This window comes from Chamaea fasciata, unplaced genomic scaffold (assembly GCF_029207755.1).
Source record: "Chamaea fasciata isolate MVZ Bird 193981 ecotype frontalis unplaced genomic scaffold, bChaFas1.0.hap1 SCAF_3, whole genome shotgun sequence".
Lineage (NCBI taxonomy): Eukaryota > Metazoa > Chordata > Aves > Passeriformes > Sylviidae > Chamaea > Chamaea fasciata.
The window spans coordinates 72942593-72956074 of NW_027094088.1; the positions used below are offsets into that span (position 1 = coordinate 72942593).

At 35.1% G+C, this 13482-nt stretch overlaps 1 protein-coding gene across 1 annotated transcript in view; it reads left to right on the top strand.

The window, feature by feature from the left end:
- ASCC3 (activating signal cointegrator 1 complex subunit 3) overlaps positions 1–13482 on the top strand; it is a 254485-nt gene that overhangs the window by 142851 nt on the left and 98152 nt on the right. The window contains exons 15-16 of the mRNA XM_066179496.1: positions 12652–12843; positions 13166–13390. Coding sequence (XP_066035593.1) covers positions 12652–12843; positions 13166–13390 — 417 coding nt within the window. The remainder of the gene's footprint in view (positions 1–12651; positions 12844–13165; positions 13391–13482) is intronic.

Below are 13482 nucleotides of genomic sequence, written 5' to 3' on the forward strand. Positions count from 1 at the left end.
AAATCTCTTTTCCCCTATGACTGAATTTATACTCAGGAATTTCAACGAAAATGAAAAATGAGAACTTTGGGATTTCAGAGTCAACTCATTTTATCAAATGTAAGAAAGTCTGGAATTTTGCTCTCAAGCTAAAATTTAAACCAATAACTGTAGAAAATTGCACAGATAAGAAAAAAAATCACTTAACATCTCTTACCCTTTTTCTTCATAGGGAAAAATTGAGATTAACTAGGAATTTAATCCCATTATTTGTCTGACCACAGTTTGGGAACGTTTCAGTTGGAGTATGTTCTTATCAGTTTTGTCATACGGAGAAAAACTGATTTTTGTCATATTTCAAGTAGCACTATGACCTGTGCTGAGTCTGGTGATGCCAGACTCTGAATTTGTACTTCTGTTTGTCCATCACAAAGAAAGGGCTATAGGAATGTAATTTTAGGGTTGCATAATTACATTTGGGGGTTGTAACAAGTCTGAAGTGAGTTTGTGATAAAGTATTTCCCCTGATTAATTTGCCATTGTCATCAATATAAAGAATGTAAAGTCTCTAGTCCTATTTTTACTATGATGTTCCTTATTTCTGTTATGTTCAACATTTAAAACGTAGGATGCTCTGATTAATTTTAATGCATGAGTATCAGAATAAGCAGAGATTAGTGTGAAGGCAGATAATTTAAGTTCCAATTTATTTGGAATATTGGGTGATAATTAAGAGCTATTAGTGATATGTGCCATCTGGGAGTGTTGGGAAAATGCCACCTGAGTCAGTTACAATAGAAATTTGTTGCAATGGAAAGTTATTTGAGGGTCTAATTTGTCTTTTATTCTTTCCAGGATAATTCTTGTTCATTAGTCTAAATTTGAAACATGGAGTGCTTTTCCAGCTAAAATTATAGCACATGGGTTTTAGGAGACTGCACATGCTAACTACAAATGTGTGATGTGTCTGAGCTGCTGTTATATTTGGTGAAGTTCAGTGCACTTCAGGCAATGGAGCCAAGAGAATGCCTGAGTTCATCCATGAGCAGAAATGGGGGAGACCAGAAACACTGCACAGGCTTTGCTGCCTGATTCCCACGGACTGTGCAGGGTGCTCAGACTCCTCCTGCAGATGTGCAAATCTCTGTGTAGACACTTGGAGTTTTAATCTCAAACTGAACCCTGACATATCAAGCTGATGTCAAGTGGCCTGTCTCAAATGGTCACACAGTTACTTAGAGATATTCTCTGCACCAGACAGCATTAGCTAGCCCTCTTACCTTCCATACTAGCAGCCTGCAAATTAAATAAGTATGATGGAACTAACTGCTTATAGTAAATGCTGCCTTCTCAAAGAAGAAATAGAGTAGGAAGTACGTTCTAGGTTGATCTCAAGAATGAAAAGGCTGTGCCAAGAATTTAAAGTCATCAGTCCATTTCTATAGGTATTATCAGAAAGACTGATATAATATTATAGAAAACAGGCTCAGTAGGTTTCCCTTTAGCAAGCGGTCACTGGGGTTAGCAGAGGTAAAACCTGTGTTATAGGTAAGCGTAGGCCCTCTTTTCATTCCATGTAAAATTTGACAACAGAATTGGCAATTCCATATTTGGAGCTCAAAAATCAATTTTTTTTAAAAAAATAGCTGATATCCAAACATAGAATTACCAGGAGATACCTTTGTTGAATAACTTCTGACATTTAGACTGGAATTTTCAAAGTAAAATATTCTTAGATATGTGAACCAGTTCCTAAAGATAAGTGATGGTATGATATGATATGATTTGAGATATGATATGATATGATGATATTATATGATATCCAGCTTTGCTTTGCAGTGTGAATATGAGCCTGCAGTGTTCCTAGAAGGCCAGGAAGGCATTCTGCTCTGTGTCAGCAATCGTGTGGCCAGCAGGACCAGGGCAGTACCCCTGTACTCAGCACTATTGAGACCACACATCAGATCTGTGTTCAGTTTTGGGCCCCTCATTACAGGAAGGATATTGAGGTGCTGGAGCGAGTCCAGAGAAGGGCCAGCAGACTTGGTGAGGTGTCTGGAGCACAAGTCCTGTAAGGGGCAGCTGAGGAAGCTGGAGTTGTTCAGTCTGGAGAAATGGAGGCTTGGGGGGGACATTATTCCTGGGTGAAACTTGGCCTCTTCTCCCAGGCAACCAGTGATAGGACAAGGGAAAATGGCCACAAGTTGCACCTTAGGAGGTTCAGGTTGAATATGCAGAAAAATCGCTTCACCAGAAAGGTATTCAAGCGTTGGAACAGGCTGCCCAGAGAAATGGTGGTCTTACCGTCCCTGGAGTTATTGAAAAAAGATTTGGACGTGGCACTTCACTTCACAGTGTGGTTTAATGGGCATGGTGATATTCCATCAAAGGTTACTACATGATCTTGGAGGTCTTCTTCATCCTTTCTGACTCTGTATTTTATATTGTTGCTTATACATTATGTTGTCTACATTCATTTTATATACAATATAGTGTATTTTATGTTAGTTTTAAAATGCAAAATGAGAAAATCAAGTGCAACTAAAAGTTTTAAAACTATGTGTCACTAATTAAAAGTTTGTTCAGAGTGCAAGAGTCAAAGAATCTTCACTCCTTTTATTCTGATTTTAATTCATAATTCAGTATTACCATCTTAAAACCACTGAAGACTGATATCCTGATAATAACCCTCTAGTGTGCATGTGTCACATAATGCTGCAAACATGATATTTGCCTTGGCACTGAACCATGGTGTGTGGTTCAGTTCTGCACAGATCAAGGGGTTGTGTTTATCTAGGAAAGCTACTGATATGTTTTGAATGTGTTTGCAGTGATAGTTATAGAACTATTTTACATATATAGCATTAGCTTTCAGTCTTAAAGTAGGGAAATCGCTTTTTTTTTAATGTGGTTTTACTTCAGCCTCAGTTATTTTTTCTACTTAAAACAATAAAAAGATACTCTGTTCTACCATGTTATTACTTCAAGTGAAAAATTATATGGACTAATATATGTACACAACACTAAGGCAAGGCTTGGCATTATTTGCTGTTTGCCTTGTGGGGATTAGAGGTTTCACCACCACACATACAGAAACGCTCCTGCCCTTGCTTGGTGGAGCGGGCATGCAAACCTGGCCTGAGCAAAGCACCCTGCCAGCTCCACAAATGGCCAGGTGCTTTGAATCCTTTCTAACACTAACCTTTAACATTTCAGTCTCTTACAGGCTCTTAAAAGATGGTAGAGTTATGAAATGAAAAGCTCTTTTAAGGAGACTAAATGCGTGAAGGTTGTAATGATTTTAAAAGATACGACAACTGATTGTACAGAGGAATGTTAATATAATTAAAATATTAAATAAAATGAAGTTCATAGTGTGGCATCTGACACTTTTGAACAGTCATTAGCACTAATGTATGCAAGATAAGTAAACAGAGTGTGAAAAATTGAAATTAATGAGGGTTGGAGAGGGACTGTGCAAGCAATCAGCACAGCAGCTCTCCTCTCACCTGTTTTGTGCTGCTATGTACCATGTTAAGTGATGAAGTAACAATCTCCTTACCTCTCCCCAAACCCAAAAATTTGCTCTCCATGGTGTGTTTGATATGAGATATTTTCTTGTATTTTCCCTGAGATTTACCTGCTGTGTAAGACAAAGTTTGCTTGATGAAGAAACTGTATATCCTACTTTAAAATAACAGCATGTGAATTACAATATCTTAACAACAGCAAGCTCCTCAGTTTTGCAGAGGGTTTCTAATCTTGTTTATAAACCCCATGGCAGATGGATAAATTAACATCAATGCAGTATTTTTTTTCTCTCAAATCTCTGTAAATATGTTATAAAATTGCTTGAACAAAAAAATGAAGTATTCCTTAGCTCAAAATATCAGACTTGGGTGGGAGGTATACGTGCTAAGTTATGTAAATGCTTAAAGAACTGTAGATGTAGAAAACAGTCTTTCAAAGCCATATTTATTTATTCATAAATAGGTTAATCTCTGTGATTTCTAAACTTTACAAAGCAATTATCTTGCAGGCTTCATGAAGTATCAAAGTGTTAGTAAGTAACATAAAATATTGGTACTATAAGGGCTGAATTTGAGGGGAAGGGGTTTTTTTTAAGAGAGGAGAGTTAAAAAACCTGATTTTTTTTCAGTAGAGTTTGAAACTTCAAGGGATCTTGTAATTTAGCAGAGGTCTGTGGGAAAATATCCTACACTAGACTGGGATCTGGGGGTAAAATTAAGCTGTTTGCAGGTGCCTGCACAGTGCTTGTTTCTTGCATCTGCTGGTTTCCTCTGGCAGTAAGCCTAATAGCTGCCTTAGTTTAGCTGAAAAACTGACTCCAAATCCCCAAGTCTGCTGGCCATAAGAGCATAGTAATAGACACCTTTTTGTTCTGTCACTTATTAGGTGCTACTTTTGTGCCCTGTCAGGTGCCTAAAGACATCATGTTACCTTTAAAACTGATTTTGAATGGTGTTCAATAGTCCACACTCTTCACAGTTGTGCGCTGAATTTGCAGAACTCGAGAGTAGGCTGTAAGTAATTTGGAATAAAAGTAGCAAAAAAAGACAACAGCATTGTCAAAGGTGTTAGTAATAACTGGATGGCTGTGTTGAAAATCGCCCTAAGCCTTACAGATACCATTTTAAAGATGTATTATTTTGTACTGAGGGTGCAGTGGAAAAGTTTATGAAACAGTAATGCAGTGGATTAATTCTGGGAGAGATGAAGTTAGGGAAACCAGATGGGGCAAGTTTTTGAGTTGGGCTAGAGGCACAAGGAATATAAAATTAATTGGAAATTAGGTTTTACTGGTCTCACCCCTTAAAGGTCTGTTAGTTTCTTAATGGATTTTTTGTTTGTTCGTTCTATATCAAATAAAGTAAGTAATTACCACTTAATATAATTAATCAAATGTTACTGTGTAAACATTGCAATATCAAAAGGCATAAACACGTGTGATCCTTCGTATCCTTTAGAGAGTTCTGAAAGCTGCTTGTCTTGTGAGATTTAACATTCGGCAACCCTGAACTACAAAGGTTACTAAGGAATCCCTGAAATTCTTCTGTAATAGCCAAGGCACAGGAGGAATAAAATGTCTTTAGTTCTGAGACTTGTTTAATATTACCCTACCAATATAGCAAAACATTTAAATGATGCTAGTTACATCATGGATTTTCTTATGTGTCTTCATATTACTGTGCTATCAGTGAAAAAACTTGGGTTTACAGTGCTGCAGATGGTCTGATGTTCCAGTTTGTTTTTTCTTATTTTTTTTCCTTGTTAAATTCAAGTTACATGGTTCAAGTTAGTTAATGAGTGGCAAATATAATTGTGACTTTTTTAGTTTAGGAATTTCTGTCACTTTTAGTGACTGCTGGGTTTTTTTCTCTTGTCTTCATAGTATTGTTGTGCTTATCTCCCATGCTGTGTAGGACAACAGTTAGAAGAGTGAAGAAACCAAGCCACAATACCTAATCAAAAGACATTTAATGCTTAATAGTGTTCATCTCTCTAAAAATTACTTTCCTGGTTTAAGATAAGGTTCAGCTTTTCATGGTCATTCATAATGATGCCAGTTTACAACTATGTGAAAACCATGTAAACTGTAAATTCATGCTTCACATTTCCCATTACCTGTAAGAATTTTGAGAAAAAAAAACAGTTTCTGGAGAATCCTCAGTCTGTCGCTTTGCATAGCTGTGAAGTTTAGTGGACATTTGTGGTTTAATTATGAAATGGGAAATACACTTAATATTCACAAAATATTTTTCTTGCAGGTTTATTAATGTCTCATTCAGTTCAGCCTTTGAGGAGGAGTTGCAGTAAAAATAGTTATGATATGTATTATGTAAGGTGCAGGAGTATTGGAAAGAACTTTAAGACTTTCTGCTTTCATTGTTTCTCGCTAAAAATACATTCAGTCTTGCCATGGCTCAGCAGAGTGGCAATTTTGAGTATTACAAAGCAAAAGATGTGTTCTCAAATATAACAAATATTTTTATAGACACTACGCAGTATCATTTTCCTGTTGAGGCAGAAATATTGAAATCTTTGCAGTTAAGCACAGCAACAAAAGGTTTAACCAGGTCTCCAGAGGTTGTCAGTGTTCAAAGAGAAACCAGTAAAAATTCATCCTTGCATGTCATCACACCCTCTCCCTATCAATTTCTTTCCATGCTGTGGATCTTCCTACGAGCTAGTTTTATAACACCACACTGAAAACATCTGCTGTCAGCAAAACAGACCAAGATTGATGTTTTTTATCTGTGTACTCCAAGTGGTTAACAAATATGACAACAGGACTTACTGTCTCAAAAGCTGGGGACAAATAAATACTTTGCTGTATTTTACATGTTTAATGCCTCTGTTTCCAGAATGAGAGTGGTTGAATTCTAAATTGATGAGAAAGAAAGATTTTGACTAAAATGATTTTGCATGCAATTAAAAATTGCGATGTTATACAATTAATTCAATCTTAATTGATGTACATTTTCATGTTGTTGTTAAACTGTTATGACACTTGTCTTAATAAAATTTGAAATTATTTAGTCACAGATAAATGTCACAGATCTGGAGAAGTCCAGATTTTCGGCATACTGAAACAGTACAAAAATTTCTCTATATAATTCCTATTTTTTCTCTATATAATTTCTATTCCACTTCCTATAAACAAAAGAAATATGCTTATCATTGTAGAATATATGAAAAATATTGTTATTTTCATTGAGAGGTAGTGCTTAAACTGGGTGGTTATAATGAACATTTCCTTTCTTCAAAACCTACTGCTGGAATTATTTTTCAATCTAAGTTCTTAAATCTTTTATCTGAGAATTGGTAATTTATTCACTTTTAAGACAGGCACTGTAGCCTGGCTTGAAGTAAAATGTTAGGTTACTTTGGTCCATGTTAAAAAATTCTGTCTCAGGTTGAGGTAGTGTATTGTCTATACAAACAGTTCCTTTTTTTGGTTTGTAGGAATTTTTTGCTGATCAGTAAGTGAGGTTATTGGAAACTATGCCTACATCCTCGGTGACTTGTTGCAAATCCATCATTTGTGCATGGTCAGAGTTGCATCCACGTATCTTTCATTCATGGCTTGTCTGACTGGCTCAAAAATGCAACATTTTAAACATTATACTACATTTCCTTAGCTTCTCTAAACAGTGAGGTCTGTAAACACTTCTGTCTAATGCATTATAGATTATAGACCTGAGGAATCAAAGATTACATTAAACATTTACCTCTTGCTCAATTTTTAAATCTGAAGGCTCTTCCTCCTTTTCCCATAGAATAATTCATTCTCTATGTACCATGTAACTTTTCCAGTGAAAAAAAGATGAGGCTGCTATGATGTAACAGTGTATTGTAAAAAGAACACGCTGAAAAAAGCAAGACATTTCTGGACACCATGCCAATCCCTTCTTTAACTGGTAGTCATCATTCCCTAAGCTACCAACTGGATGAAACGCAACCTGATGCAGTAAGTTAGGATCAGTGGTAAGGCCAGGGCAATAGAAAAAATGTGCCAGAAATTCTGCCTTACACCTCCTTCCTTTGTGAATCAAAAAGAGAATCAAAGTATAATTTATAGGAATTCTTTTTAAAATGTTCTGATTGGAGCAGTCCCACTACTGTTCTTTCTTTCTCCTTCAGAGGTGTTTTTCAAGCACTCTACAGAACTAACTGAGATGGTATCAGTAAATTGATCAGACTCATAGGTTTTAAACTCATAGTTTAAAAACTCATAAAAACTCATAGTTTTTAAACTCCTAGGTTTAAAAACTTCTAACTTTAATACAGTGAACTTAAATTAGCAGAGGGAGGCAATTAGATTATTGACTCTTCCAGGAGAAATTCAAACTGATTCACATTTGTTTTTTAGAATTATCATCTTCAAATAATGTCTTGCCAGGTACCAACTAATTATATCCCAGTAAAAGAGTAAGTATTGAACAGAGATAGTACCTCAGGATAGCTATACAAAGTGAATAGTTAGATACATTTAAGAAGTGAAGATGTAGAGAATGAGCATGCATATTCATTTAGTAGAATAGCAGGTTGGGCAACCTGCATCCCTCCAGAAATGATCTGCTAGGTCATGTGTGTCATCTTGAGGAGGAGAGCTCTCAGTAGTTTTTGGGTTCTTCACAGGACCCGGTTGCAGGGTGAGCAGTCAGTGAAGCTAATGCCTCTGTTCCCAGGAAAGAGCTAGGAAAGTAAGATTTTACTGCTACCCCAAAAAATGCTGCTTTATCCTTGTCCTAGAAACAGCTGCTGATAGCTTACTTATTATGCAGACAATACAAGTGGGATAATACAAAAACAGTTCTAATTCATAAAAGGACAGTCCACAAGTAAAATCAAATGCATACCTTTTTTCTCCCTTTAGACTCAAATCTGTATTGCTCCACATGATTGTTGTCATAAACTGTCAGATAATGTTACTGCTTATCTTCCATGGGTTAGTATTTTTTCTAGGTTTCATGTACTCCTCTAACTGCATGTAAAGGAGTCTCATATTTTTTCCCCATAACAAAAATTGACTGTATTTTGAACTCATATTTTAAAGAAAACCTCTTATGATTTTATTTACACCATCCAAGTTTTGATCTCTCCCCTTTGAAACAGAAGTTGAAATAAAAGAATAAAACTTTTACACATATAGGAAAATTAGTATGCAATATGAATGTAGTAAATTCTGAAGAGCAAAAATGGTGAATGGTCATGCAATCCTTTGATTGTTTCTTTGTGTTTCTTTCATACGTAGCTCTTTTATATTTATGGAACAGGAATGAGCCTATGCTTGGAGTCTTCAGCTTCCCTCTTTTCATTCTGCTTCTGTCAGCTGACCTTTACCTCTGGAGTAGAGGGACACTTTTTCCATCCTACCCTGATCTCATAAATTTTGAAAGACAGTCAGTATTCTTAAAATTATCCAAGCAGAGCAGATTCAGCAGTTTCAGTAATATGAATGAGGCAGAGGAGGCTTTTGTCTTGTTGGGACTCAAAACAATTTAGGTCAGCCTACAAATTACATTTTCAGATGTCTTGAGCAAAGTTACAAAATAGTTACTTGGATATACTTGAACTGTATTCATCACACAGTAGTAGTACTAATTATAACTGCTGTTTATTGAAGGCTGCAGCAAAAGATTACTTACTTTCTTTGGTGCAGCTGTCTGTGATGTGTGTGCTATCTGAGCTCCAACACTCATCAAGTGAGGCTAATGAGGCCTCAAAATTAAGAGCTGCTACTTTGTAAGGTGTCAGGAAAGTGTAGAGAATGGAGGATGGGAATAAATTGCTCAGAATTGCTCAAACCAGTGAACAAATACAATGGTGCATTCTGAACAAACTGCAAGTGCTGCCCTATAGTGAACTCCACAGAAAGGAAATTGTGATTGAGTCGTATGGTCATGAGCATGAAGTTTGCTATAGTAAGGAGATCATGCAAAAACTGCTAGAATAGTCTGTGCCATTTTTGTTATTGAAAGAAAATACATGGGTCAAAAACTGCATTATTAGTGGGAAAAAACACCCAAATTCAGAATTTCAAGAATTACTTTAAAATGAGTAAGCATAAAATAAAAATGAGTAATCCACAGAAAGAAAAAAAAATATCATAGCAAGTAGTGATGATCTACTTTGTTTGTCCTAGATGAGGGTAGAAATTGGAGATTAAAAAAAGACCACCAAAACAAAACATAAATTCATGTTTCACTTACATGAATTTATTGGCAGCTTCTCATAATCAAGCTTTATTGCTCTTTCTTATCTTTTTATATAAAATAAGAAAAAGGTATCTATAGGCCTATTAAAAAAATCATTCTTTGGTTCACCCTATGAGTATTTCAAAGAGTATGCACCTTAGAGTTGTTATGAATGATGATACCTTTATGATACCAGATGCATGAAAAGGGTAAGGAAGTGTTTTATCTTTCATAAGTCTTTAGTAGAAACTTGGGGGTTTTTTGCCTCCTGCTATTTATGCATCATTTCTCGTTAAAATTAAGCAGGACATTTTTCTATGTCTAATTGTGACATGTTTAATGTGTCTTAATCAAGAATTGCATGAAATTCAAGACATTTAAAGGAGAAATATAGGTGTCAGCAAGCTAAACTGGGAATTTATTTAACACATACTGTTTTAGATGCACACACACATGTAAGCAAAGGTCATAAATCTACAGCCCTCTTGAGCAATACGGGAGGGAAAAGAAAATCAATTCTAATCAGGAGACCTGTGCTATACCTCATAATAACAACTTCTCCATACACCTGAGGCACTTAGTAACATTTTATATAAATTTTAAGCAAAACCTCTTAGTTTTATTCTGTAATAGAACTAGGTAGAAGCAGTATCACTTTTTATAGTTTCACTTCCTTTATTTAGTAGTTCTTGATTTTTTTGTCTCTGTAACCATTAAAATCCAGATTAAATACAATAGCCACACAGTTCATTATCACAAGGATTTAAAATGTTTGTTTAAAAGCGGATATGCTGCCATTAAATGATACATTGTGTGAGCAATCTTTCAAGGCATCACTGAGATATGGGAGTTGCGTTTTTTATTTTATTTTCTCAAGTGAACTTTATAAAATTGGATTATATCATTGTTCTTGAACTAACTTGCCTCGTATCTTTGTAATCCGAAGTGAACACAAATTTATGGGAAGAAAATTAATTCAATTTCTGTGCAGTTAATAAATCATCCAGAATAAATAGGAATTTTATTTCCTCAGCATTTGGTTTTTTCCTCTGTCACAACTGAGCTGTGATTTTTTTCATTTAAAAAAGTTCATCATCTTCAGTCTTGGAAAAAAAAATCACGTATTTCTAACCTGTTAGCTGTGTCACCTGGAAGTCTAGCACTTCACAGATTCAATAAATGAACCTGTACATACTAAATATTACAAAGATCTTTTTTCAGAATGTATGGTAGATTTTAGCACTAGCTTTTTATTCTCTCTAAATGCAACAAGATGGATACATGGAAGTGTACCTATGCATTTTTGAACAGTTGATTAAGCTTAAGCTTTTAAGTATTGAATTACAGTCAGAATGGCATTGCCATACCTTTATACATTTTCTGGCACAAACCTTTCTCCTTCCTCTTTCTTTTTACTGTATTCACAAGTTCCTTTCTCTTAAATTGATAAAATTGTACTTCCTAAAACCATAAACAAGTTTCCTTAGCTTTCCATTTGTGTATTGCCCTGTCTTTCAATACATTAAACAGCATAAGCTATCAAGCTGCAAACAAAGGTATGCAGTTTTTAAATTGTGAGGATTTGAGAGCAAGATTCTGCTTTTCTGGCTAAGATTATATTTAAAGTGTAAAATTTTTTTATATTGAATAACTGTGGTTTTTGACAAGTAGATACTTTAATACATATAAAATAGGCATGTGATGCCAATACAAGAAATTCTACTAAAAAATGGACTTTTCGATGGTTCTTTAATTTAATCAAATCAATTCTTTATTTAAGAAAAGAGCTATTTCATAGTTAAATGCTTACATCAAGTTCCAGATCTAATCAAGATCAATGCAAATTTCTGTGTTACAGTTAGGTATGCAACTGAACTGAATTTTCCACAACCTTCTGTGAATTTTGTTGCTGAAATCAATAAATGCAAACCTTGGTGCATCTGTGCTCTTTATGAAATATTTGTTTCCATTTGTTAGCTCATGAAGAATAAGCTTGATGAACTGCAGGGCCACTTTATCAATTTATCATTTATTCATTTTTAAGCACTACAGCAGTTAATTAAATTTGCCAAAAAGTCATGTGTAGTTTAAAATCTGAGTTTGATTTCCTTTAAACGAATAGTAAATAATTACTGCTAAAGCGGGAAAGATCAGATATTGAGAAGCTGGATAATTGAGAAACTGAAAAATGTGTTTTTCCTACAATATTTTTCTTTTCATGCCCTCCTTTTATAATTGCATTCCCATCTCCCTATTTATTTCTGTGTTTGCAGAGATTGTTCATGTTTGGCAGTTTGCCAGTACTGTGAACCATGTTTTGCTTTGCTCTACTGACTCTGTATCCCATAAATCAACTTTTAGGTGGCTGTGTGTCAGGAAATGGTAAATGTGAAGATATAACAACATCAACAAGGACAACAATAATAATCTAAATTTATCTAGAAATAATTCAGTGTAATATGCATGGCTGAAAATACAGCGAGAGTCAAATACTATTTAATTTTCATGTGGTTTATGGAAAAGTAGAGATTCTCCATGGACAAACATAAAGAAATCTGGTTTAGAGGAAGATTAGAATCATCGTTGCCACAACCCTTTTGGTGTCATATTTAGCAGCAATTGATTCTGGAAGGCAGTTAGTGCGGCAGGTAGGAATGTGGAAGAGACAGGCAGAAAATCAGAATTGTTTGTGGCAAATTAGGAAAGTATATTAGTTTTTCATAACTTAGTGTTCAGCCTAAATGAAGCATGATAAAGCCAGCACCCAGAAATAATGCTCACAGACCTCATACCCTGCTTAACAGAAATCTTAATCATACCCAATCTTAATAGAAATAGTTTATTTCTTAGGACTCATAGTAATATTCAAAATTTTCCTGTATTTTTTTAATACAATACTTCTTGTGCCGTAATTAGAAGTTAATTTAATTGCTGTTCTTGTCCATTCTAGGTACAGAGATCCAGAAATAAGCAGCTACGTGAGCTGTTTCCAGATGGATTTAGTATCCATCATGCAGGAATGCTGCGACAGGACAGAAGTTTGGTTGAGAACTTGTTTTCTAATGGACATATCAAAGTCTTGGTTTGTACAGCTACACTTGCTTGGGGTGTCAATCTACCTGCTCATGCTGTTGTTATTAAGGTAAGAGCTTCCCTACTCTGCAAGGGATTATCTGTCTCAAAAGAAACCTGTGAAGTATGGATAGCGAGATCTCTTGTGAATTTTGGGCCTGGAGGGGAAATACCTGATTGACTTGAAATGTTATTTATATCTCATTAAACTGATTCTCTCCTGTGGGAGTTTAGTTTGTATAGTAAAGATTTAAATATATCAAAGATTATGAAAGGATTAGTTAAAGTACACTTCTGAAATCATGCTATATTTGCCTAATTTCAGTATTCAGCTCATCAGGATTATATTCATGTGTATTTATGTTAATTTTTATTAACTTTTCCTCAACCAGGGAACACAAATATATGCTGCAAAAAGAGGCTCCTTTGTTGACCTTGGAATTTTAGATGTCATGCAGATATTTGGTCGAGCTGGACGGCCTCAGTTTGACAAATTCGGAGAAGGCATCATTATTACAACTCATGATAAACTCAGTCATTACCTGACTCTTCTTACACAGCAGAACCCAATTGAAAGCCAGTTTCTTGAGAGCCTTGCAGACAACTTAAATGCAGAGGTAATCTTTGATTTGTTTAGAGAAACTAGCAAACTTTAAAGGATTGACATCATTTGAAACAAAAATGCAATATTGTCACACTTAATATAATT